At 49.9% G+C, this 24,644-nt stretch overlaps 10 protein-coding genes across 14 annotated transcripts; 5 read left to right on the top strand and 5 right to left on the bottom strand.

Moving 5' to 3' along the window:
• Positions 1-4,932: 4,932 nt before the first annotated feature.
• Positions 4,933-7,745, bottom strand: PPTG_18601 (hypothetical protein; the record flags this gene model as incomplete). The annotated part of the gene is made up of 11 exons (XM_008916634.1): positions 4,933-5,453; positions 5,519-5,629; positions 5,692-6,462; positions 6,536-6,670; positions 6,734-6,817; positions 6,868-6,984; positions 7,056-7,097; positions 7,147-7,218; positions 7,285-7,505; positions 7,583-7,638; positions 7,705-7,745. 11 exons carry the CDS (start codon positions 7,743-7,745, stop codon positions 4,971-4,973), a joined length of 2,133 nt encoding a protein of 710 aa, XP_008914882.1. The 3' UTR covers positions 4,933-4,970.
• A 97-nt stretch (positions 7,746-7,842) lies between these two features.
• PPTG_18600 (hypothetical protein) lies at positions 7,843-10,592 on the bottom strand. Of its 5 annotated transcripts, none has more exons than XM_008916632.1 (4): positions 8,561-10,592; positions 8,407-8,503; positions 8,265-8,335; positions 7,843-8,193 (listed from the first exon to the last, which is right to left on the bottom strand). In XM_008916632.1, the coding sequence occupies exons 1-3, from the start codon at positions 10,529-10,531 to the stop codon at positions 8,301-8,303; spliced, it is 2,103 nt and encodes a 700-aa protein (XP_008914880.1). In that variant the 5' UTR covers positions 10,532-10,592; the 3' UTR covers positions 7,843-8,193; positions 8,265-8,300. The 5 variants fall into 5 exon arrangements, with proteins under 5 accessions (XP_008914880.1, XP_008914878.1, XP_008914877.1 ...); XM_008916629.1 differs by having other exon boundaries at positions 7,849-8,193; positions 8,393-8,503; XM_008916630.1 differs by having other exon boundaries at positions 8,265-8,503.
• Positions 10,593-10,853: 261 nt separating this feature from the next.
• Positions 10,854-11,495, top strand: PPTG_18599 (60S ribosomal protein L27a; the record flags this gene model as incomplete). Its single annotated transcript, XM_008916628.1, has 2 exons — positions 10,854-10,856; positions 11,052-11,495. The coding sequence occupies 2 exons, from the start codon at positions 10,854-10,856 to the stop codon at positions 11,493-11,495; spliced, it is 447 nt and encodes a 148-aa protein (XP_008914876.1).
• Positions 11,496-11,536: 41 nt separating this feature from the next.
• On the bottom strand, positions 11,537-12,562 carry PPTG_18598 (hypothetical protein). Its single transcript, XM_008916627.1, has 2 exons — positions 12,122-12,562; positions 11,537-12,056 (listed from the first exon to the last, which is right to left on the bottom strand). Exons 1-2 carry the CDS (start codon positions 12,300-12,302, stop codon positions 11,602-11,604), a joined length of 636 nt encoding a protein of 211 aa, XP_008914875.1. The 5' UTR covers positions 12,303-12,562; the 3' UTR covers positions 11,537-11,601.
• Positions 12,362-13,460, top strand: PPTG_18597 (hypothetical protein; the record flags this gene model as incomplete). Its single annotated transcript, XM_008916626.1, has 6 exons — positions 12,362-12,559; positions 12,622-12,801; positions 12,867-12,926; positions 12,993-13,124; positions 13,197-13,262; positions 13,347-13,460. 6 exons carry the CDS (start codon positions 12,362-12,364, stop codon positions 13,458-13,460), a joined length of 750 nt encoding a protein of 249 aa, XP_008914874.1.
• A 134-nt stretch (positions 13,461-13,594) lies between these two features.
• PPTG_18596 (hypothetical protein) lies at positions 13,595-17,496 on the top strand (the record flags this gene model as incomplete). Its single annotated transcript, XM_008916625.1, has 10 exons — positions 13,595-14,259; positions 14,324-14,448; positions 14,525-15,294; positions 15,362-15,481; positions 15,543-15,654; positions 15,718-15,980; positions 16,044-16,960; positions 17,016-17,083; positions 17,158-17,270; positions 17,359-17,496. 10 exons carry the CDS (start codon positions 13,595-13,597, stop codon positions 17,494-17,496), a joined length of 3,291 nt encoding a protein of 1,096 aa, XP_008914873.1.
• Positions 16,710-18,924, bottom strand: PPTG_18595 (CAMK protein kinase). Its single transcript, XM_008916624.1, has 2 exons — positions 17,985-18,924; positions 16,710-17,920 (listed from the first exon to the last, which is right to left on the bottom strand). Exons 1-2 carry the CDS (start codon positions 18,876-18,878, stop codon positions 17,636-17,638), a joined length of 1,179 nt encoding a protein of 392 aa, XP_008914872.1. The 5' UTR covers positions 18,879-18,924; the 3' UTR covers positions 16,710-17,635.
• Positions 18,925-19,041: 117 nt separating this feature from the next.
• On the top strand, positions 19,042-21,571 carry PPTG_24370 (hypothetical protein; the record flags this gene model as incomplete). The annotated part of the gene is made up of 2 exons (XM_008916683.1): positions 19,042-21,059; positions 21,124-21,571. The coding sequence occupies 2 exons, from the start codon at positions 19,042-19,044 to the stop codon at positions 21,569-21,571; spliced, it is 2,466 nt and encodes an 821-aa protein (XP_008914931.1).
• A 197-nt stretch (positions 21,572-21,768) lies between these two features.
• PPTG_24369 (hypothetical protein) lies at positions 21,769-23,112 on the top strand. The gene is made up of 5 exons (XM_008916682.1): positions 21,769-21,911; positions 21,970-22,035; positions 22,100-22,175; positions 22,244-22,906; positions 22,971-23,112. The coding sequence occupies exons 1-5, from the start codon at positions 21,787-21,789 to the stop codon at positions 23,085-23,087; spliced, it is 1,047 nt and encodes a 348-aa protein (XP_008914930.1). The 5' UTR covers positions 21,769-21,786; the 3' UTR covers positions 23,088-23,112.
• Positions 22,951-24,632, bottom strand: PPTG_18593 (hypothetical protein). Its single transcript, XM_008916623.1, has one exon. The coding sequence runs from the start codon at positions 24,556-24,558 to the stop codon at positions 23,641-23,643; it is 918 nt and encodes a 305-aa protein (XP_008914871.1). The 5' UTR covers positions 24,559-24,632; the 3' UTR covers positions 22,951-23,640.
• Positions 24,633-24,644: the final 12 nt, after the last annotated feature.

Below are 24,644 nucleotides of genomic sequence, written 5' to 3'. Positions count from 1 at the left end.
AGTTTCAAGAATCGCACCCTGCCTAACATTGAGGAACTGTTCCAGCGTGAGCTGTCGATGGATGAGAGTCAGGGTGATGTGGAGGCCCAGGTCATCAGCTACTTCCACTCGTGCAACACGCTGATTCGTACCAATGGTCTTGTGGGACTCTTCAAGACCGAGGATGGATTAAAGAAGAAGTGCAAAATCTTAATGAGCTCTTTACCTGGTAGGTTGAAAAAGAGAGTGAAAAATGAGATTGACTTTCGGGCTCAAGGAGCAAAATCAAGTGTACCTGAATTGTTCAAGCTCATCATGGAGCAAGCTTTGGACCAGGAGAAAATTGACCGTGCGTTGCGAGTTGCTGGTGTTGGAGGAAAACGCAAGCAGAACAACAACGACAGTGGTGGCAACGGGAAAACCAACTCGTTTGTTACTCGCAAGCGACAAAACCAAGGAAACACTCCAAATAACAGCCAGCCACGGCAGTCTGACCGTCGTGTTGAAGAAAAAGGCATCACACAGCAAAATGGTCGTAGTAGTAAGCAGCGTGGCTGTTTCAACTGTGGTGGAGGGCACTTAGTGCGAGACTGTCCCCGTGTGGAGAGCAGAACGGACACCAACACTTTCAGCTCAAACAACAACCAGCGCAGACTTCAGTCCAATCAGCAAGGGAGGCACCGCACGCCTCCGTCGACTTAGGCAGTGTTTGCCTGAAGAAAAACCGACTGTGCGAGTGAACGACTTACTTGAACTACCGTATTGTGCGGAAAGTGGAGCGTTCAAGTCGTGCATTTCTCGAGCTGATGTGGACAAATTGAGTGGAGAAGTGATTGAAATTGTGGAATTGCGTCAACCTATTTTGTGTGAACTGGTTGGTGGACGTACTTTGAAGGTGAAGGAGGTTGTGTATTTGAAGTTGTCGCTGAGGACAGCGGCTGGACCAGTCAACATTCACTCTCCCGTGGAGTGTTTGATTGTGGATGGTAACGATGAGTTTCTGCTTGGTCGTGATGTACTGAACATGTTGGGAATCGACGTTGACAGGCAGCTTGAGTTGCTGGCCTGGTCCGATGGCACCGACGATGACGACATTGATGATGACCCTGAGGTGAGCAGGAAGGACGATGATGAGATCAAGGAAGCAGTTGAAGCGATGATCGTAAGAGCCTTGGATGAAGGATTCCCAAGTGATCGTGTCGACAGGCTTCGGACTGTGGTCTACATGTACGATATCTGGCGCATTACACTGGGCGATGACCCGCCAGCTAAAGTGCCTCCGCTTAAGATACGGCTGAAGCCTGGGGCTAAGCCGTACAAGACGAAGGCTAGGAAGTACCGGCAGAACTACAGCGGTTTCTCGAAAACTTTAACAACACATTGGTGAGTCTTGGATGGGTGTACGAAAATCCTGATGCGAGATGGGCGTGCCCGGCCTTACCGGTGAAGAAAGCTGGAGGAGTTAACGAGTTCCGACAGACGACTGACTACAAGCCGACAAATGCGCAGGTGGAGCCTCTCGCTGGCACGATGCCAAACCTGGATGTGGATTTAGAGAGAGTGGCTGGAAGTTTGTTCTTTGGACTTTTTGACTTTATCAAGGGGTATTGGCAATTGCCTTTAGATGAAACTTCCCAAGAAATTCTCTCGTACATGACCCACCGCAAGATTTACACGCCACGTCGAGTGCCGCAAGGTTGTTCGGATGCTGCACTGTACTTTCAAGCGACGATGGAGCGATGCTTTGCCTCTCTGCTCTACGACCACTTGTTAGTGTGGATCGATGACCTGCTATTGTACGCAAATTCTTTGGATGAGTACTTGGATAAGCTTGGAGAGCTTTTCAGTCTAGTGAATGAATTCGGTTTCAAGCTGAGTGCTACCAAGTCCTGTGTTTTTAAGAAGCAAGTTAAGTGGTGTGGCAAACTGATAGACGGCAGTGGAGTACGGCATGACGCAGAACGGATTGCAGCGCTTAGCGCACTTCCTTACCCGTCCACTGCTGGTGAACTACAGCAGTTTATTTGCTCGAGTAACTGGATGAGGACTTCGATCATTGACTATGGCCGGCTGGTGCGACCCCTTCAAGAGAAATTTGACTCTTTCATGGCACACACGTCCAAGCGGACGAAGCGAGTGGCAAGTGGTATTCCGATCGCGCTGAGTACAGCCGAGTTGGAGGCTTTTGACAAGTTGAAGGAAGCACTAGCTGGTAGTGCAATGCTCGCATTTCCGAAGGCGGAAGCCGAGACTATCGTAGTTACAGATGCAAGTGACGTTGGGTGGTCTGTGATAGTGACTCAAGTGACTGAGTGGAAGGTACAAGCTCCTATTCACGAGCAAGAGCATGAATTGTTAGTCTGTATGGGAGGGACTTTCACTGGGGCGCAACGCAATTGGAGCGTCATTGAGAAGGAAGCTTACCCGATAGTCACCGCATGTGACAAGCTCTCGTACTTGTTGATGAGACCTAAGGGTTTCCGCATGTACTGCGATCACAGGAATCTCATTCACGTCTTCGCTCCGGCGCAAGAAATCAAGAAGCACGTGCGAGGCAAGCTGTTGCGCTGGTCAATGAAGCTCATGGAGTACAGGTTTTCGATTGAGCACATTGAGGGCGTGAAAAACGTTTGGGCAGACATGATATCACGTTGGGCGGGGTGCCAGCGCTCGACCGGTGTATCCATGAAGCGACTACGGCGGAAACGTACACGGCCAAACGAGGAGGAAATTAACGAAGCTAATCACGTCGAAGAAAGTGATATCGAGCGTTATCTAAGGCCAATACCAATTCGTCCATTCAGCAACGACAGTTTTGACTGGCCGGATGTTGAAGCAATACTTGCAAGTCAGAAGCAGCACGAAGCAGCAAGACCAAGAGGTCTATCACAAGGAGGTGATGGTCTGTGGGCCAAGGATGGGTGCATCTGGATACCAAACGAAGACAGCAGTATCGTGCAGCGACTGCTAGTGGTGGCGCACTGCGGGCCACAAGGGCATCGCGGTCGTGACTCTCTAATGGAAATCGTTCAGCGACGCTTCTCAATTGCAAAACTCCGTGAACGAGTCGACAATTTCCTTCGTGGCTGTCTACTGTGCCATCATGTGAAGGGGGGAAGGATTGAGCATCGACCTTGGGCGGAAACCTTTCGCAGTAACGAGAGGAACGAAGCTTTGCACTGGGATTACTTATATCTTGGCAAGTCGTTTGGCAACTACGCTTACCTACTCGTGATGAAAGACGACGCTACCCACTATTGTGAGTTGGTTCCGTGTGTCGTACCGACTAGTGTGGTGACGGCGCAAGCTATAATGGATTGGCATAGCAGATTCGGGGCACCTGGACTGTGGATTAGTGATAACGGGTCGCACTTCAAGAACGAAGTGGTGAAGGAAGTTAGCAAGCGACTCAACTCCAACCAGAAGTTCACTCTGGGGTACTCACCATTGATTAACGGGTCAGTTGAGAGACTGAACAAAGACATTATCCAGGTTCTAAGGGCAATGTGTCTGGAGTACCAGGTCGACATCAAGGACTGGACTTACTTCGTTGCAGCTCTTCAGGCCAACCTCAATCATACACCCGTGCCTTCGTTAGGCAACCACGCTCCCGTGGAATTGTTTTGCGTGCTTCCGGCGGTGTCACCCCTGAGTTTCTATCTGGATGAGGACCAAAAGAGACTGGTGGATCTGGGTGGGTTTCCAGAACACATTGAAGCCAAGTTGGAGGCTCTACGAGAGAGGGCTCACCTCATGCACAAAAAGGTGATTACTGCTCGCTCCAAACAGACGAAGCGAAACCAACGGAAGCCAAAACATGCAGTAAAACCCAATTTTGACGTAGGAGACTTCGTGTTACGGTCTCGGGTAGACCAGAAGCATAACGACAAACTACTGGTGACTTGGATAGGCCCATACCAAGTCGTTCAAGCCGAAGAGAACTCTTTTAGAGTACGGCACCTGGTAACTGGCGCAGAGCAAGATGTGCACAGTTCTAGGCTGAAGTTCTACGCTGATAAGATTTTTGAAGTGACGGAGGAAGTTCGAGAGCACGTTGCCTCGCAAGGGGTTATCCTCACAGTCGCTGCTCTTCTCGAACACAGGTGGAACAGCAACAAGCGTGAGTTTGAGATACTCGTCTCGTGGAAGGGTTTGGAGCCTATCGATGACTCATGGGAGTCTATGACAAGCCTCTACAAGGACATACCCGCCATGGTGAGGAACTACTCAGCTTCTCAAGGCAACCGTTCGTTTCAGGATGCAGTGGCAGCTATGACGGGGTGACCGTGAAGCATTGTGTACTACATATTGATCAAGACAAGGTACAAGCAGAGATCGTGAGTCAAGTCTTGGAAGGGCGGTGTAGTGGGTTCATGTACAATACGTGGCTCACTCACTGGGCGTAGGATAAGATACCGAAGCCGAGCTGGTGGTAGAGTAGCTAGGACTTTTAGAGGACGAAGCTTGTGAGCCTCCTTGGAGAGAGTTCTCCCAAGCTAGTCTGAGACCTCACTGTGAAATCAGCACCACTACAAGCAAGGGATCCTAGGAAGCCACCAGCTTCCTTAATACGTGTTCCGTGGACCGACTACAAGTACTTGCTCAAGAGACTTGGTCAAGACCCGCGTACAGCAAACACAGAACTCTTTCAATAGCACATCGCCCGACTTAAGGACAACGGTCTATATAGTGCGCAGCTTCGAACCAACACGTGGAAGGTTTAAGCTGAGAGAAACTTACTATATCAATATATCAGTTCATTTACTGCATTGAGAAAGGTTGTATACGCTCACAACTCCCGTGATGTCGTCCCGGTTGATTTTTGACCAATGAGAAGTTTTTGCTACCAAATCGTAACACAAAAATAGCAGTTTCACGAAAAAAAATCGGGTGTCTCAAACGTTAATTCGGAATTGTGCCAAAGCATTTATTTTGTGAGATACGGTAATCAGATGTCAAATGGCTACATTTGTGTTCTGTTTTATTTTAGGTCATTTGGCTGTTCGACGAGCGCTTTTAGGTGTCTTGGAGCCTTTCTTGCCCGTTTTGGCCTTCTTCTTCTTCTTAGAGCTTGCCGGTTTCTTCTTGGGTTTGGCTGCTTTGGATCGGTTGAGTGGGTTATCCAGCAGACGTGATCCTGGGAAGGGCAAGTTGTTGATGCTCTCTAGCAGCGGCCGGTCTTCAGGGACGAGCAATCCTCGCTCCAGAACTTCAGGCGAGAAGGACAAATTGTTCTCGTCGAATAAACGGCGGATCTTTTCCAGTTCTTCCATCTGAGTATTACGGAGATCACTTGTAGACGCAGTGAATTGTGACTCAAGAGGAGTATAACTTGGTGCTGTTCGAGGAAGAACGACACCGTTTCGATTGCTGTTGAGAGCTCGCTTCTCCTTTGCAGACTTTGAACCACCACGAGGTTTGCTCGGCTCTGAGCGAGCCGATTTCCGGGACGACGAAGGATCTCGCTCTGTCTTCTGCGCCGATGAACGCAATGATATTAGAGTTGGCATCAACATGAGAGAATAGTGCTCTGCTATACCTTTTCAGACGGCAGTGCGAAGACTCGGCGCATTGCACTTGCCTCTTGAAGACAACGAAGTTCTGGATCTGCTGGCAGAGATTGGGCTGGAATTGTTCCTCGAGGGTGTGCCTGCGACATTGAAAGCATGGTTTAGTACAAACTTCACAAGTAACAACACCTATAAACCTTACCTGTTGTAAAGCTGACATTTTTGCAACGGTAGTCTGATCTATGCTGTCGTTGTAGTAGTATGGCACGTGGTAGCTTTGAAGTTTCATCCGGTGACGACCATCATCACTCCTTCTTTTCCTTATTGCACTGTCATCTATCGCTGGCCCCTCTTCCTCCTCTTCACTACTTGATGACTCATCCGAAAGTGCAGAAGATCGTCTTTCCAAGCGACCAAGTGAGCCAGAAGACTCTTTACTGCATGATGGCCTCGTGCTCAGCGTGATGGATGTCTGGCACTTGGATTTAGGCACAGACGATGCTGCGAGTAGTCCTGGAGGCACGTAGTTTGGCGGCAACTGGTTTCGGAAATGCATACCGCCACCTGACGATGTCGATGTCGTCCTACACTTGATCACGATCTGAGCTGGCTGCTTTTTGTTTGTTTGAGCTTGTCTGCGAGTGGAGATAACGCCTTGCGGTGGTGCTTCCTTCTCATCTTTCGTTGCAGGTTTTGTTGGAACTACAGCAGACTGGTTTGCTATTCCAGCTAAATCAGGGTGTAGATAACTTGAGCTTTGCCGTGCGAATGGTCTCTCTTGGTCGACTCCTTCCTGTAACAATTGACCAAGTCCGGCGACTAGCTTGGTAGACTCCCATTTTCTAAGATTCTCACACTCGTCACGACTTCGATTCATAGCCCACTTCTGCACTCGCTGTTGAACTTCTTCATCTTTTGTGCGCTTGATTTCATCTTCATGACGACGTCGGATCCATAACAAATTCATTTCTCGCTGATCAAGTCATTCACGTTTTTTTTAGACGAGGCAAGCCACAGCTTGCATTAATTATCGAGAACCAGCGTACCTCTGCGTCTGTTTCGGGGTGATAACGCTTGAATGTGGCTTCAACCATGCGCTTTTCGTCTTCCTTCCTCCGGCCATCATCGAATCCTTGTCGTTTGCGATGAACGCGATTGTTGTCTTCATCCTCAGATAAACCCTAGGAAATAGCCACCATGCAGTCAACTATAACTCCTCAATAAAACTAGTCTCAGTTGCTTACCTTGTCTGAAATGGCTGCACCCCTCGATCGTAGTTCGGCGATTCGGCGGATGTGTGAGGCTCGCAAGTCGGGCATTTTGTATTTCTGCGGCAGTCAAGTTAGATTGCGGAAATCATTAAAAGCTGTAAATGTACCTCGAGCTTGGCGGCTACGGATGCATTTGAGGCGTTTGTTTTACTGGAAAGAAAGCTCGACTCGCTGAAGCATTTGTCTAGTGCTGGGGCTGGCGGGAAGCAAGGCTTCTTGGGGGACTACACATGTCGAAGAACATATATAAGTCAGTAACTCGGTCCGTCAGCCGGATAAAGTGCTGAATTGTAACCATCCGTGGTGGCAAAATTGGTGTCGATGCTGTCGTTGAGGCCTATTTAGCAGATGCAAAACTTAGGTCAAGTGGCTGACTTAGAGCGTACAGATGCACTTGCCTCCGTTTCTTCAAACCAGCGAAGCATCTTGTTGACGCAAGTTTCTTGGATAGTGGAGACCTGCCCAAGGTATTCACGGTGTCAGAATTCGAACGTTGACGATGTTCTGGTCTGGAGATTACAGACCTTGATGTCGCTACACTGTTGGAGCATCGTTCGTAGTGCAAGATAACGTACAGCAATGCGCTTATGCTCCTCATCCTTTTCGTATCCAGTAGGCTCGTGTACACGGAGGAATTTCAGCATACGTCCGAAACAGGGCTTCTGTTGCTTCATGATGTGGAAGCTGTCTATGTCCGGGATGTCTTCCTGAATAATTGCCAATGCAGAAGCATCCTGGAGGATTTCTAGCATGCAAGACATTGACATACTAGCAATTTAGCTGCACAAAATCTACGAATCCACGCCAAGACAATTACCTCACCAGCCACACTTAACCGTTGAAGCGCCAAAGGCTGGAGTCGGTGCGAGAAAACAGATCTGGAATGAAGAAAAAGTGAGTTTTTACGAGCCATAAGCATGCGTGACAAATGAGAACATACTTACATGAGCTGATCCACCCTATCCGGTGGTGATATCGAGAGCATGACTACAACAGAAAGACAGTAGCGCACGTTTTGAGTGCTCCAGTACTGACCAATTTATCTCTGACTTCAAAATAGCTTTCATCGATGCGTTACAGCGAGACTAACAGATCATTCAGGTCAAAATTTGGTGTACATTGTCTAGCTCTTCTTGGTACTGCCCCGAACTCGGTCTAGCTGATTAATTTCCGTCACAAGGCGCGAATATCCTACAGTAGCAGGTCTTTCATCACCGGTGCGAGGTCACCGCAACGGTGGTAGTCGCCCTTCCTCTGCTGATTTCAGGATACTGCGCACGCGTTCTCCTTTCGCAATGGTTAAAGCTGTCTTGCCACGGAGATTCTTTTGGCGAACAGCCCTAATAATCCCTTCAGCACTTGCCTTGTCTCTCTCGGATAAATACACTCCTAGAAGCGTGAGGACAGCACTGAAGTTGTTCTTGCGTGCTGCCCTACAAAATGATGAAAACCCTCAGCTTTACAAAACGTATCAATCCAAACCCAATAGATAACGCATTCGTACCAATGGAATGGTGTGTCTCCAGCACTATCTGTCACGTTACACGGAAGTCCATGCTCGAGTAGAATACAAATCTAGCATCAATTAGCACGATAAAGTTATTGCCCGAACCATAGCAAACAACCACGTACGACGTGAGAATGACCCCGTCGAGCTGCGTCGTGCAGCAGTGAAAAACGATTGTACGTGCTGTCGATGCCGTCAATTTGCGCACCTTCCTCCAGCAAGAACCTAATGAGGTGCTGAAAAGAACGCAAAACCTTAGACTGGTCACTATAACTCTTCATCGGGTTCCTTACCTCGTGCCCCCACCAGCACGCTATCTGGATAAGAGTTTCGCCCTGATCAGAGCGAGCTGTCTTCACTAAGAAGTCATAACCAAGTCGGCGAGCCTTTTGCCTCTCCACCGAAAGAATCGCACTCACGACCTCGACAGGAAATCCTTCCTTTGTGGCTTCCCATATCGACAGCTTATCCTTGTTGTCGTGGTCCGAATCGTGTATCGGGCCACAATTGGGATCTTTGGAGCCCTTCGTATGTCTCTGCATTTTTGTACTCTCACGAGCAGCATCCTCTGAGTCTTCCTCTCGCTGATTTAAGCCCTTCTTCCAGTATTCCTGACACTTGATTACCAATGCAGCGTGATCCTTCTCTTCGTTCTTGCGGCGTCGTTGCATCTGTACCAGACGACAGGCGAGTAAGTCTTCTTCGGCCATGTGTGAAATCTCGCGCTTTCTCACTTCAGCAGCTCGATATCCACGGAGAAGCTGCATCTTCTGAGCCAAAGCTACCTCCATTTCGCGAACACCAGCCAGTGCAGCAGCGACCGAAGGATGCCAGTCCTCGTAGCGTTTTCCAGCTGCACAAGTCGATCCATTGTTGAAGTCCGTTAGCCCCATGCATCGTCGGAGAAGAGCTTCAACGTGTTCAAGTAGCTGACAAATGTCACTCCACTGAACAATTTCCAATAGGCGAGAGTCCTTCAGTGCACACAGTTCATGGGATTTCCAACTCGCAAACGTCGTGCAGGCAGCGTTGATCCGCGTGACGTCAAGGTCCACGAAGTAGCTATTCATCAGCAAAATGCTGCGCAATAGAGCTAGACACTCGCTGCGCATCTCAGCCAGCGCCTTATGGAAGCGCTCAGCATGGACGATACGTGCTGCTAGACATTCAGCTAGCAAGATATCCTCAGCTCTGCTCTCCAGCGATATCACGTGGCTCTTGATGCTCTCCAGAGACTCTTTCCACCCCGTTATCAAGCTGGATAAATGTGGGAACTGCTGCTCTTCCTCTGTCGAAAGAAGGGCACGAGCCTCTATCTCTGCTTGGATCTCGATCGACACCTGCTTCAGTTCCCCCAGCTTGAGCTGCATTGTAGCAGGGTCTGTAAGTGCGCGTAGCTTCGCTCTCTTGGCAGCGACCTCGTTGGCAGCGATTCGCTTTCGAGCTGCACACTGAATAGACAAGGCAGCACGATCTTGCTTGCTGCCGTCCACCCATGACGAGACGTACTCCTCTGGCTTCTCCCACGTTATTGTGTTGGTGACGCCATGACGGTAGTAATACTTGCCCGACCGAGGGTCAAAGTACTCGCACCATTGCGCTCGAGTGCTAGACTCTGCAGCCAGAGCTGCCAGCTTCTCTTCTGCTGCTGCAACTGCTTCATGTTCTCGCAGGTGTTGCTCGAGTTGCTCTTCTTCTTCCTCTTCGTCTACAAGCTGCTTCACTCGGTCTCGCGCCTTCTTGGCTCGAAATACGCTCTGGATCTTCACGGCACGAGCACTTCGCTCGTCTTTGAGTCCGGTCAAGAAGTCGACGGGTTTCTCCCATTGGGACTCATCCGTCTCGCTGTTGTAGTAGTATTTTTGACCAGTGGCGGGGTCAAACTGCTCTGTCCACTTGCGCGCCTCCCCCACCCTCTTGCGGTCTTTGCGGCCGCGATACAAGCTCTGGATCATCACAGAAGCGTCACTCTGCTTCTGCTCGTCCTGTGGTGAGTATTCTACTGCCTCCTCTGCTCTCTCTGTGTTCATGTTTAAAGGCTCGGACATCATCACCGCCTTGTAAGCCTTAGGCTCCTCCCAGGAGCTCTCCTGTGTGCGCAAGTTGAAGTAGTAGAGCTGGTTGGTATCGTCGTCCCATTTGCGGACCCACAGCGACTCGTCCGATGCGCCTTCAGCCACAGTAGCGGCATCACTCGAACTGCCAAGATCAGTTGCATCCGATCTACGTGGTTGCACGTCGGAAATCGCTGTGCTAGAGCTCATAGACTCCCACAACCGCAGCTGGCAGTTCTGCAGCGACGATTGGGACTCCACTTCAACTATCAATTCAATTAATTATTGTGTCGAAATTTATTTTCAAATGAACAATTATTGACGAAACCGGTTCATGTGAACCGGTCAATTTACTTACTGTTTGTAGTGAGAACCTGACTTTAGTAAAGAGAACTAGAAAATTGTAAGCTCCTACGTCTGACTATCCGTTTGTATGTCTGGTTCCGGGAGCCAATGAGCCAACCATTCGCCGCTACCTCTTTGCTCTTAGCTGCACCGTTCTCCATTCGCATTCGCTTATCACCAAGTCAATATGGTAAGGCCCTACGCTATCTAGTCAAGCAGGACCTGAGCAGGAGAGAGAGGGCAGAACAGCAGAACTTCACAGGAAACGTGGAAACAGGGCGAAACTCTTAGCGACGTCTCTCTCTCCAGCTCTCGTCGCGTCAATATCAATTATGAGCGTGGGAGATTGACAGGCCGTGTGTTATGTGTGCTTGTGCCTGCGTAGCCGTCCCGTTTTTCCAAGAACCGCAAGAAACGCGGACACGTGAGCGCCGGCCACGGCCGTATCGGCAAGCACCGCAAGCATCCGGGTGGTCGCGGTAACGCCGGTGGCCAGCACCACCACCGTATCCTTATGGACAAGTTTCACCCGGGTTACTTCGGTAAGGTCGGTATGCGCCACTTCCACCTGCTTCGTAACCGTCAGCACTGCCCCACGGTGAACGTGGAGCGTCTGTGGACTCTGGTGTCGGAGAAGACCAAGGAGCAGGCCGAGAAGGCCAAGGACGGCAAGGCCCCTGTCATTGACGTGACCAAGGCCGGCTACTTCAAGGTGCTCGGCAAGGGCCGCCTTCCGGAGGTGCCCGTGATCGTCAAGGCCAAGTACTTCTCGGCTGAGGCGGAGAAGAAGATCAAGGCTGTTGGTGGCGCCTGCCTTCTGACTGCTTAAGCGGACTAGTAGCTTGACAATGCGGTGGTGCGAAGCAATAATGGGAAAATACACGACTGTCATCTCATTAACGCGATCACTGTCTTGCATCTGTATTTTGTTAACTTTAATGCTGTGTGTTCCGGATGATAGTAATGGCGGCGTCTATGCTGCTCTGTTCAATCAGTAGCCGTTCTAGCTCTGTCTGCAGGCCTTCAATGTATAGTGTCGAGTTGAAGAGCACCCGCTTGCCGTCGTGCACACATGTGACGCGACACATAAAGTTCTCGTGACGAGTAGAAAAGCTTAGCACTTCCTTGACGTTGATAGACGCGTTATCGTCCAGTAGACTGTCCCGAGCGTCCGTCACCCGCGCTCCTTCTCGATACACGACGTCGTAACAGCGCTGGTCACGTGAGAACACCTTCTCCAACGACTGCTTCGCAGACTCTACATCATTTCTATCCTCTATGGATACTGAACGCTGCGTCTTCGTTTCCTCTACCGCCAGTAATTTTAGCTGTAGATGCCATCGTTGAAGCGATGTCAGATTCACCAGCTTCAGTTGCTCGCGTAGGAATCCTATGCACAGCAACCGTCGCTAAGTTAGACTCGAATATCACTACTCGTGCCAGGTAGTGGTGTACCTGGTCGATCCGTGACTCCCTCAATGTCTGACAGAGACGTCGCTGTCAGTAGCGCTCGGCCACTCGACCGACTAGTCCTCAGCTTATCGCGGCGAGCGCGACGTTCATGGAGATGCTGCTGGCGTCGATCCTCGAGAATCGCGCGCTCCTGCTGCAGCAGCTCGCTCAAATTGACCACCATTATTGCCGTTTCAATTTTCAACCAATCAAACGACGAAAACCCATTCAGCCACGACAATCATGCTCCGCACTGCGGCGCTCCGAGCGCAGAAGCACCTCGCTACACGCTGCGCGCCCTGTTTGGCAGTGTCTCTAGCCAAGGTAGCTCTTCCTAGCGCAGTTCATGGGTGTCCACTGTCGTCTTCGACTCCCGACGCGAATGTCAAAGTCAAAGCCGCGTATTTGCGCTCCATAACCAGCGACATCTGGGCTCTACAGGTGAAAGACACTGCAACGAGAGCTGCTGGAAGTCTGTGGATGCTCACCATGTTGTCGTATAGAACCTACTCCAGTCTCTGGCGAGCGACTCGGACGTCGCCAACAACTTGGAGCGATCTGTCAGGCGCGTATTGGAGTGTCACCAACAGCAGAGACGAGTGTTCGTTACTGGAATGGGCAAGTCGGGGGCCGTGGCGCAGCGTCTGGCGTCCACGCTGTCCTCCATATCCATCAGCAGTCAAGTGAGGTTTCTATCTTTCGTTGCTACTTGGTAGTGCTTTGTTGTTAACTTCTGGATGTGATGCAGTGGATCCATGGAGGAGAGTGGGTGCATGGAGAACTTGGCGGCTTGAAACAAGGAGATGTGGTGCGTACAAGCTCTCTTTCTGGCTTGATAATGGAGCCATGCCAACATTTGAAATGATATCTTTAGGTGATCATCGTGTCACATAGCGGTCGAACGTCGGAGCTGCTTCCGCTGCCCGACCTGTTTAGGAAATCTGGATGCAGCGTAATGGCCATCGTCGGAGATAGCTGCTCTCCGCTGAGCAAAAACTGTGATTGGGTACGTCAGATATTAAGGCCGATTTGGTGCTGTTGCATTTAACACTTTAATGTTTTCTTGTACTTTCGGTAGTCCATTGTTGCGCCAGCGGAAGATGAAGTCGACTGCCCTGTTCCATCCAGAAGTATTATTGTTCAGGTGCTTTGCTTGATATAATTTTTTTTTGGGTGGCAATTGTTGTTCTTTGGTAGCTGACGCTTTCTTCTGTTCTTGGACAACTAGGAGGCTATCTGCAACGCGATTATCCAGCATTTGATCGAGAACATGGCTGATGGAGCAGACGTCTTGAGAGAAAGCCATCCTGGCGGCGCTATTGGTGCTAGATTTGCGAATTAAACGGATCATTCACGACTCCATTTTCTTGTGTGGACAGCTATATATGGATTGATCTTTGGCAATGTAGGTCTGGATCAAGGCAACTAGCGTTACATTTATCGGTCAAAGCAGTTCTACCCCACTCGTCGAGTGGTATGATGACCCCAGCACGCATTCCAGACGGTGATCAGAGCCACAATGTACCCCATTTACAGCTTCCGAAGGAAAACTACCGCATCGTTAAAGGCAATGATCCTCTACTGAGTAGTCACTCTCCTCGTCAGCGTCGGATAATTGCTACGCAACCAGTCCGCCCGCTCGCTGGAGGAAAGCCAGCCGACTCGCTGCTATCTCCACGACAGAAAACACCCGCCAACCCAATGAAAACTACGCTAGCAGTCTCTCGACCAACAATAACGACCGTAACGTCTCCGGTGCAATGCAAGAGTGCGAGAACAAACGTTACTCGACTGGTTCCAGATGGCAGTGCCTCTAGCCCGCGCCCAGCAACTTCCCCCGTCATACGTGACGATGCTGCGTCGTCACCAGTAAAGGATGCTGAGCCGCAGTTCCTCTTCCCGATTAACCCCCGTGCACGAGAACATATTGAGATCAAGGCATGCCTTTTGGCCCATACACATCACTTGGACGTGGAGGAGCTGCATCGAATCCGGGGCAACAACCAATTGGCGTTGAACCGATATAAAATGCAACGTATCATCTCAGGCGGCGGGGCTTTTAGCGTGGATGGCAACAGGCACGAAGAAGCCAAACGAAAGACAAATTTTCTCCTACGACACTTTTTCGCGCTAGAGGACGCGTGCGTACCACTGAATGAGCGATGCTATCGCTGGAAACTAATCATTTCTCTGGTGTATTTACAGTTCTCCGTCACCACAGGATCAGCTCCTACACGACGTGGTTAATGACTGGGCGGTTGGAGATCACGCAACTTCCGACGAGATCTCTCGGCTCTGGAAATCCATCAATGATCATATTGAGCAGTCATGTACGTCTCGTTATCACATGAGAGGCCATAATTCTGTCTTTTCCTAACAGAAGACAACTGTGATTATTCACCTTAGATCTACTGCGTCGCAAGCTCGTAGCGAATTCTGATTCAGACGAAATATCGGTGGTAATCGCTATGGATTGTTTGAAGAAACTACCCGATCGACTGCCCGAATATCGACGCGTGCTAGACGTTATCATTGCTGTGATCGAGTCCGGTCTTTATTTGAAAAATCCCGCTGATTCTGCATTGTCCGCACTGGATCCGGCTCAGGATGAGTACGAACTTCCTCATGAAAGACGGCTCCTCTACTTTGAAGCTTTTAGAGCTTTGCAAACGATGGCAAATTCCGAACAAACACGTCAACAGCCAAGCACAGGCCGCATATCCCTGAACTATCGGCAAGACAAGCACAACGACATCCCATTGCGACAGCGTATTGCGGCTCTTTTCAATCAGCTGGAAAACGATGAAGACAAGAAAGAACTCTTTGGCGTATTGCTTCGTGCTAACTTGATGATGTTGGCAAGATTGGCATGCGAAGAGGTGCTCAAACACTACCTTGGCACAGAAAAATCGGAGAATGTGAGCGAGTTCATTTCTCTACTGATGCAAAAGATCAGTCCAGCAGACACTATACGTTTGTTGATTGAGATTTCACTGTCACGCTCGGCCGAGCTACAGAAATTTGCTCATGATAACATTGACAGTTTACTTGACGGTGCACCAGCTGCAGCCGAGAACAAGAATCCCGCTCTGTTCCAGAGACTTGTCGATCGCCATCCTCAAGAATTCGCTGCCATCTTATGGCAATCACCGTATCTGACAGCCCATATATTCCAGGTGAGTAGCGTATAGTGCTGGAAACTGCGAGGAATTACCTGAACCATTGTCTGCGCATGCATTGTAGGGTTCTGAAAATCTGGTAGTGCGCGTTCTAGAGCAGAATGTGTATCGCATTTCGCAAGTTCTCACCCAGCGCGGTGATGTCCTCCTACCACTACTGAGCCACATTTTCAAGGATAGCACCGTACGTTCTGCTTGCACACACTCTTAGCATCACTAACTTAACCTTATTAAATGATATGAAGATGGTCCTCGAGGATTTTTTGGTCAACCATCCTCGCGGACTCGCCGACCTTTTGATGAATCGCTCGTCCGCTATTGCAGCCGTTGTGAAGGCCAAACCATACATTCTTTCAGGTTCGTAATACTTTTCTTTTACGTTCGTGGTCAGCTCCCGTTCTAACAACCTGGTTCTTGTAGATTTACTTCAAGCATGCCACTCGACGTTGACAAAAGTCCTCGCTGCATCACCAGAGATCGTCAGCTCGGTGATCAAATCCAATCCGCAAGCTTTGCCTCAAGTTGTCCGGGAGGACTCCAATACTCTGGCTGCCGTGTTTGCAACTGTACCGCAGTGCCTCGGAGACACACTGGAGAAGCATCCTGAATTCTTCGTCGACCTTGCTCATCGCAAACCTGCGCTGGTATCCCGATTATTCGCTGAACACCCGGATCTGCTGCTTGTACGTTATCTCCTGGATCAGATTAAGAACACTTCACTAACGGTTTTGATCCCGCTTGTGCAGGAACCTCTCGAGACAAATCCAGCGCTTTTCACGACTTTCCTCGTGTATCATCGCAGTGTTTTGCCAGATTTCAATGATCCAGACTTCGACCCTACTGTCTTCAAGTTAAAAACGATAAAAAAGGTCGATGCCTGTGTACAAACTAGCAAAACTCTTAATCAAGGGCGACGTAAGCTCCGATCTCGCGAGAAATTACGTAGAGATTGTGAGGAGCTTCTGGAGTCACTCAAAGCGGCGACAGCGGTTACCATCACTGCGACTTGTACACAAATCACAGAAGCAAAGTCCGAAGAAGAGCTTCTCAACGAAGAATCATCATCGACTGTTGAAATCCTGAACGAAATTGCTCGGCTGTATGTAGCCAAGATAGCAGCCGACGAACACGATGATGCGATTAAGCGCAAGCGACAATCTTTAGCAGATTTTGTGATGGAGCTATACACTCTTGAGCTGGGGTTCAAGCCGCTGGCGAAGAAGAAACTCGTCAATTTATTGGTTACTGCCAAGCAGATCGGGAACGTACCAGAAGCGATGCGCATCAAGTGGTTCCGGAGATTTTTGAACGCCATACCAGGCGATCGACCGCTGCCTCAAACCGCGTTGGATTTCTTCCTTCTAGTTCTGCAGCATCTCATTCCAGGAGGACACGTTTCGTTGCACTTGGAAGCTGCATCCTTTAATTCGTGCACTGTGTCCCAGTCTACACTGAAGACACTGGTTGATGATCCTCTCGTCAGTCGACTGTTTGATAACAAAGAACAGTGTGATCGAATGCTTGCTTTCCAGACTATATTAATACCTTCACGTCAGAATATTATGGGCTCAGTGACACGGTCCTCAGTCACGATGTTGTCGATGCTTCCGCTTGACGACGTGCTGGATTCGATCATGAAAGTCTGGATGCAGTACCAACTAAGGTGCGTTTTAACGATACTTTCACTCTCTTTTCTGTCTAACTTAATGATGCTGAAGAGTACGAGACGAGTGGGCGGTGCTTTTCAAAGAGATCGTCCCAGCCGCTGGAATTGTGCATTTTGATGGTACGCAGATCTGAGGTTCTGGTGTTATGCGTGTCTTGTACGCACTTATCTTACGAACGTGATACATGTGGCAGCGTTCTCGACCATGGTGCTATCCAAACTTCCTGAACTTAATAACCGAGCGCTTATGAAGATCTTCAATTCCTGCGGCGAAGAAAACGAGCACGGAGAGTTTACGTTGTTCTCAGTACGAAGCTACTTACTCTTTAGTGTAGTGTAGATCTAGTCTGGCTAGCAATATTAACACTGACTGTCGGCTTTATCAATCCTGCCAGGAGGACTTCACGTTCACGATGTCCGTCTTGCAAGAGCAGCACGTCTTGCGCCAGTACACGTCGTCTTCGTCGTCTACCGCTTCGTCGGCACAACTGCTTTCCGCCTTTACAACACCGCTAGTATCCAACAGTAACTAGAATAATTTCTTGCCGCTTTGCACACGGTACCATCGCAAAGTCCTGGTATGATTCTCTGCAAGCGATTTTGCTTTTCCAATCGGGCATGTGGCTGTATGATACTGCAGAATTACGGGCCTCTTGTACTGTAGCCAGTCGTTTATCCTTGTATTCTCGGGTGTACAGGGAACAATTGCACTTGGCGGTTTTCCTGCAAAGCCATTGCCACTTCATACGCCGAAGGTCGCTGCTTCGGGTCCACATGCAGCAGCTGCTTGATAATAGCGCCAATTAATGGTGGAATGGAGATGAAATTCACACACAAATGACACGTCTTGGGGCTGCAAGCCGCATCGATATGGCTAAACACTTCTCTCCGCCAGTTCGTATTGGACAGCAAATACGTTGGCCCACCACGGAAGCCCCAAACAACGCACTGCACCAGCTACAACCACAAAATAGTCAGTTTAAACTCAAAACTCCACAATAAAACATCAAAAACAACTTACAATCACCCCTGTCGCCCACATATCCGCCGCTGCACCATTAAACCCTGGTCTGGGCGGCGCCATCCTCTGGTGTGACCTCACTTCTGGAGCCACAAACAATGGTTTACACTTGATACTAACATACCCTTCGCCCACGAGACCTCTATTGTCCATGATCTGACTGCTACCGAGATCGATGATCCTCGAACTCGTCCGTACGTCCACCGCCACATTGTAAACATCTAGATCCAAGTGCGCCACATTCTGTGCGTGTAAATACGTCAACGCCCGTACAATTCCCTTGAAGATTCCAATTCCCTCACGCATCCACTCGTGCCCAGAGCCTCGATACACATAGGAAATGCACTCCAGCTTGGTCGGCGCTGTTCCGTGCTCCTGTGCGAATTCTTGCAGGTGTCTGAACATCAATTGATGTACCCGTCGATGGGCATAGGCCTGTAAACTGCCATTGGCTACATATTCCGTGGCTACATATTGGTTGTAGACATCGCTGGCGTATTCCCAGCGGATCATGTGCTCGTTGGCCAAAGGAGCGTCGAGTCCGCCCATCTGCAGTTGCCCCATGACGCGGATCTCGCTCTCCACGTCGTCTCGCTGTAACAAAACTTGAGCTCGATCCATGATCTTGAGCGCCACAGGGATCTGCAGAGTGGCGGCCTGGTCGATCCTAAAGTACACGCCTGCGAGAACTAAACCGCAGCGACTGACGGCCAACTGCCGCTCTCGACGACGCAATGCGATGACTCCAAGCTTGGAATCCCAGACCAGGTAGATACTGGGCACGTGCATGGAGAACGGACGGCTGTGACTGGACACAGCCGGGTGGCTCACGGTCTCGTACGGAGGATGGTCGCCATACTTTGGGTACTGCGTCGTCACGAACCACACGTCCATCGAGGAAGTTCGGTATGAGCTCCTCGGAGCTTATGATACACTTTGTGCAAATGGATGTTGCACGAATTGGAGCGACACACTAATGACTAGGTTTTTGTAAAGACCTACAAATGTTTAGATCAACAAGAATGTTGCTTCAATGCTCGTTGCAATCATTTGCGAGATGGCTTCGGTGTGTGTCAATGGTGCTTCGGGAGCTATGGGAGCGGCTCCCATAACGGCGAAAGATGAGCGCTGCATCCTCTACACGTCTGCGGTGCGGAGCACTCATAAATTCGTGCGAGTTTCCAGTGGATCGCGAGCTACATTCTCTCAGTTGCGACGTTATGAGGGTGAATCAGTGGCGTCATTTGGTCTGTTGGAAGCTCTCGAGCTGTCCGCCGATCGAGAGACGCTGCAAGTGGATTCTGCGGACGATGACATGGAGACAGGAGCAACCCAATGCAAGTGCAAATGCGGCGTGGTTGCAAGTCTTCGTGTAGTTTTTCTGGATCGGAAGAGACCTCCTAGTGCGGTGCTTAGAGGATTGCAACGAATTGCCAGTAGAGTGTTGGACGGTGCGATTGTGTGGAGTGGAAGACGCTCATCGGTGAGCTGGCTGAACCGCAGAGATGGAGTTGAGTTTGTAAATGTGGAGTGGGAAACGACGGGTTCTGGATGTTGCAAGCAGCTTGGAACAATTTCGAGTGCGTCAAATGTTGAGCTCAATTTCATAGGAGATGACAGCCTCGACACTGCGACTTTTAAGTCGGCAGAGTGGTATGTAGTGCAGATTTCGAGTGAGCTCGGAGGTGTGGAGAAGTACGCGAGGAGGTTGTTGCAATCGATTTTGCAGCGACTTGGAGCAGCGCAATATGCGAATGTGACGGTGAGACCGAGTGTCGGGGCACTGGTTAGCGGGCTCCCTGGTATTGGCAAGACAGCGCTGGCGAGGGCAATCTGTAAATCTCTTGGTGTAAGGACGATTTTCCTGAATGCTGCAGACATTTTCCAGACGTATGTCGGTCACTCCGAGAAGCAGCTGGTCACGATCTTCGAAACTGCGGTGCTACAAGCGCCTAGTATTTTGCTGATCGATGGAATAGAAGCGATTGCTGGCAATCGGCGCACTCTTGCTGATTCGAACAGTGCGCTTGAGATTGGTGTATTGGGTTCGTTGCTGTCATCTCTAGAGAAACTTAAAGCGTCGTCACATCAGGTATTCGTGCTGAGTACCACAAGTCGCCTAGGGGATGTGGATGCTGCAGTCCTCTCGAACGGAAGACTCGACCAAGTTGTTAGCATTGAGCCTCCTACGCAAACGGAAAGGCTTGAAATTCTGCGTATCATGACGAAAACGTGGCAAGTCGACGAGCTTGGCAGTGAATTCCTGAACCAATTAAGCGAAAGCACCGGTGGATTTGTGGGGGCAGACCTCTTGAGTCTTTGCCAGAAGGCACTTCAAGTTTGTCTGAACGAGGCAGCATCAACGAAGACGGAAGACAGTTCAATGGTCTGTCCACGCCACTTTGAGCAGGCGCTTGCTGTGACCTACCCATCCGTCCTCCAGACACACCACGTCTCACAAAAACAGCAACAACCGACGTCCACATCAATTCAAAAACATGGAGATACTGCATCGAATAGTGCTTTCTCTGGTGTCTTTGGTATGGATGACGCTATCCAAACTCTCCACGTCTCACTGATAGAGCCTCTTGAAGACTGTAGTCGATTCTTGAGGTTCGGCACCACTCCACCCAAAGGTGTATTGCTGACTGGCCCACCCGGATCTGGTAAAACGCATCTCACCAATGCAGTCGCTGAAGAAGTTCGTCGTCGTGGACTCGCGTCATTCGTATCGGTCCAGTGTAGTGACTTGTTGACGAAGATCGTCGGCGATACCGAGAAAGCACTTCGCGAACTCTTTACCACTGCGAGAAATGCGGCTCCGTGTGTGTTATACTTCGATCAGATTGAGAGCATTGCACCACTGCGAGGCTTTGACACGAGTACGGAGCAGACTTTTGACCGAATGCTAAGTATGCTTCTTGTTGAGATGGATGGCTTCAACACCAGCCGGACCAAGCTGCAGCAAAGTCTGGCAAGCGATGAAGCGCGCATGGCTTTCCTAAAGCAGCACGTGGTGATTCTGGCCTCTACGACGAACAAGGAGCTTCTAGATCCAGCCATTCTTCGACCCGGGTAGGGATTTGGTGCTTTTTATTCGTTTCTTGCTGTTATGTTTAACAGAACGGTGTGGTATCAGACGTTTTGATGTACATATTCAAGTAGAATTCCCGGACGAGGATGCGAGATGTGCAATAATCGCTCGAGCGCTGGAGAAGGTTCCTGTTGACTACACTACTGATCCAGTGCTCAGCTCTCGCGAGGTTCTTGCCAGATACGTGGCTAAGCACACCAGTGGTTTATCTGCTGGAGACGTGAGTGCCATTCTTCGCGAAGCTGCCATGGCGTCCATGCGCGAAAATTTGGAGGCCACAAGCGTAGCAATCAAGTATGTACTGCAAGCTCTGAACGAATCTACGTCGTCGTCAGCTTCGGCTCTACCGGCATCATCGCCCACGCCACTGTTTGCACGCAGACGTGATGGTGAAAGGAGGGGCAGTACCAAACGTCCTGGGGCCCCTCGAGCTTCAGTCCGTAGCAGCCACGCAAGGCAGCAGAGGGCAGATGCTCGCCGCTTTGGTGCATAATTTGACATAGTTGTAGCAAAACACGTTAGCAGCTAACGCGAGCTTACGGTTAGCTCAAGGTATGCGTGAAGCACGCTTCTCGAATTCGTGCAGTTAAAACTGTACGCTCTGTAAGTACACATTTGCTCGTACAGGTTCAAGAAACATTTTTACCTCATTATTTGCGTATGATTTGTGTGGTGCAGTATTACAATAGACTTGCTCACGGATTGGTCATGAGAGGCGAGCACCGGCGACCGACTCCGCACCTCGGCGCCTTAGCTCACGATCGGAATCGATACAAAGACAATCCACCAGATTTCTACGCGCTGGGCGAGCAGTACCCAGAGTTCAAACAATAGTAAGATTCGTCAGGTGGCTCCCGAGTCGCCAGTACTCACAAGGAAAATTGTCTTTAGTCTGCGCAATGTAGACGATGCCAGGTGCCGAGCGTCTCTCGCGTGGGACGATCCTTTCGCCGTTAGGTACACATACAGGCTTTTGCTGAGTTTACCGTAGTATACAGACTGAATCGTCAATGCTGAGTAGGGAGCTGACCAAAACGTTGCTGCTGCATGACTTTGGACTGCGTTGGGATATCCCAATTAATCGTCTCTGTCCACCGGTATGTAGCTCTGTCACATTTTTTTTTCACACATTACTAAAGGTTTCAACTCACATTGCTTTCGATAGCTGCCGAACCGCTTGAATTATCTCCATTGGATCGAAGATTTGCTCGCTCAAGCTAATTGGAATGGGAAACGTCAAACTCATCAGAAATCTACCGAAGTGGCTGTATCTGGTATTGACGTGGGGACAGGAGCAAACTGCATCTATGCGTTGCTCGGCGCGACGATGAGCAAATGGAAGTTTATCGCAACGGAAATCGACCCCGTTTCCTACGAATGCGCGAAAGAAAATATAACAAGCAATCAGCTGGAGACTCTGATCTCTATTAAGCAAACACACACGGACAAGTTGCTGCTTGAACCGTTGGAGGACGAGCCGCCGGAACGCAAATTCGACTTTGTTATGTGCAACCCTCCCTTCTTCGACAACATGAAGGAGGCAGACACAAATCCGGAGTCGAGCTGTATGGGCAGCACTAACGAGATGATGTTCCCTGGAGGAGAGGTTGCCTTTATTGGGAATATGATCTCGGAGAGCGAGATGTTGCAGAATCGCATACTCTGGTTTACCTCGATGGTTGGTAAGAAGTCGAGTCTGCGCAAGCTTCTTGCTCTGCTTCGTGGGAAACAGGTGAAAAGTACTCGCACGACGGAGTTTTTCCAGGGACGAACCAAGCGATGGGGAATCGCATGGACATTCTCGACAGATGTGATGGATGACCCTACTGTACGTTGTGCCGCCTAAGTGGAATGCTTTGCTAATGCGTTTAAATGATTGCTTTGATGTGCAGCCAAAAGTACTGGGTAAGCGCAAAGAAGCCCACCGAAGACAGGAACTTAGTTTCCAGGTGCCAGTGAAAACCCAAGAAGGTTTGTTCAATGTCTTGTCGGTGCTTTTTATTGCATGATGTGGGTATCTGACACAATCTCTGTAGCGAATGGTTGTGCTTCAATACAAGAGGTTCTTCAGAGAATTTGCGAGTTTGTCGAGATCAAAGAGGACCTTCAGCTGTCGATGGATATCACAGAGCAACAGGAGGATCAGAAAGAAGTTGAAGACGGAAGAGAAGGAGGGCAGGACTGGTTGATGTGTCGACTGGTGCAGTACAAGAAAAGCGGGAAAGTATGTGATAGTATCACAACCGAAGTGCAATGTGCTGGCCGAGTGGAAATCTTCGCACTGGACAACAGTGAAGGTTTCGAGGTCTTGATCGTTTTCGAAGAAGGAGATCGTGCTTCATTTTGGACGATGGTCGATATGCTGCAATCAGCCACCGTTCGCACAGCTCGGCAGTGGCGAAGGAAGCTTCAGCGACAGCAGCAAGAACAGTAAGAACTACTTCGAAGAGCGCTGTATAGCAGTTTCGATGAAAATCGTTTGATGTAGTAACATCTCCAAACTTGTCCACCTTGAAGTCGCCACCCTGGCTTCACGTTGTTTCGCTCTGCAAATCTTTGACCTCACTCTGGTGTAGGCTTACTCGCCTGCAATGCGACCAAGACATTCCCCATATCGGTGACTGTGTTCCGTATCATGTTCCTCTTGGCCTCATCCAGCCTCATCCAATACAATGTTTCAATGTATTCATGCAGTGCTGACTTCACACGATTCTCCTCCAGGTGCAACGCAGCAAGATTCTGGCACGCGTAATGCCTAACATCATTGCGGGGTGCCATCTTGGCTTTCTGAAACAAATCCAGCGCCTCATCGTTCTTGCCTTCCTCCACTCGAATCAGCCCCAAGTCATTGTACGGGTTGCCAAAGGAAGGATCCACTTGAATAGCACGCTGACATTCACTCACTGCTTCCTCTACCTCGCCGTCGAGGTACAAATGCCAGCCCAGATACGCGTGGGCATCTGCCGTCTCGAACAACTTGATCGACTCGACGTAGTAGGCTTTAGCGAGCCTTGTCTTGTCCTTCATGTCAAGATCCTCACTCGTGAGCAATTGGGACGCACTATGGATGAGTTCCAGTGCTCCATTGAGCGCCTTGGAGTCCTCCTCCGACAGCTGCCGCTTTTCCCACTCGTATTTCTCATCGAACGTCGTGGGATGCGGCACATCGGTGAACTTTATCAGCTGTCGGTCGTCCTCGTCACGGTATAATAAGTGCACACGCTGTGAGATCGTCTTATGGAGCTGTAGCGCCTCGTCTAGCGCCTCGCTCAGCTCACCCGTGGGTCGAGGCTCACGGAATTCGGTGCGCAGAGCCTTGACACAGGAGGAGCTGGAGCCGAAAAAATCGCACCACTTGGCGCCTTTCCGCCACTCCACCTCGCGTGGCAGCAGCGCCTTGAAGGCCTCGTGGCTATCCAGCACCGTAGCGCTGCGCAGGAGCGAGCGGTACAACGCCACCACAAGCTTCGAGGACGGCATTTGAGCTGCTTGAAGTGAAGTGATCAGATTTAGTCCAAATGAATGCAATTTTTAACAATTAGTCTATATTGTGGTTTGATTTAAAG

Source organism: Phytophthora parasitica (genome assembly GCF_000247585.1).
Source record: "Phytophthora parasitica INRA-310 unplaced genomic scaffold supercont2.87, whole genome shotgun sequence".
Lineage (NCBI taxonomy): Eukaryota > Oomycota > Peronosporomycetes > Peronosporales > Peronosporaceae > Phytophthora > Phytophthora nicotianae.
Note: the sequence above shows the minus strand (reverse complement) of the source record. Positions and strands in the feature narration are given on the sequence as shown.

Coding starts and splice junctions, on each gene's coding strand:
- PPTG_18600 (XM_008916631.1), bottom strand. CDS start 10,531: ATGAGCTCTAGCACAGCGATTTCCGACGTGCAACCACGTAGATCGGAT. Junction 8,336..8,392: donor GACGGGGTCATTCTCACGTC/GTACGTGGTTGT, acceptor AATTGATGCTAG/ATTTGTATTCTACTCGAGCA. Junction 8,194..8,264: donor GGAGACACACCATTCCATTG/GTACGAATGCGT, acceptor ATCATTTTGTAG/GGCAGCACGCAAGAACAACT.
- PPTG_18598 (XM_008916627.1), bottom strand. CDS start 12,302: ATGGTGGTCAATTTGAGCGAGCTGCTGCAGCAGGAGCGCGCGATTCTC. Junction 12,057..12,121: donor GGGAGTCACGGATCGACCAG/GTACACCACTAC, acceptor TGCTGTGCATAG/GATTCCTACGCGAGCAACTG.
- PPTG_18595 (XM_008916624.1), bottom strand. CDS start 18,878: ATGGACGTGTGGTTCGTGACGACGCAGTACCCAAAGTATGGCGACCAT. Junction 17,921..17,984: donor TGTGGGCGACAGGGGTGATT/GTAAGTTGTTTT, acceptor TTGTGGTTGTAG/CTGGTGCAGTGCGTTGTTTG.
- PPTG_24369 (XM_008916682.1), top strand. CDS start 21,787: ATGAGAGGCGAGCACCGGCGACCGACTCCGCACCTCGGCGCCTTAGCT. Junction 21,912..21,969: donor TACCCAGAGTTCAAACAATA/GTAAGATTCGTC, acceptor AATTGTCTTTAG/TCTGCGCAATGTAGACGATG. Junction 22,176..22,243: donor TTAATCGTCTCTGTCCACCG/GTATGTAGCTCT, acceptor TGCTTTCGATAG/CTGCCGAACCGCTTGAATTA.
- PPTG_18593 (XM_008916623.1), bottom strand. CDS start 24,558: ATGCCGTCCTCGAAGCTTGTGGTGGCGTTGTACCGCTCGCTCCTGCGC.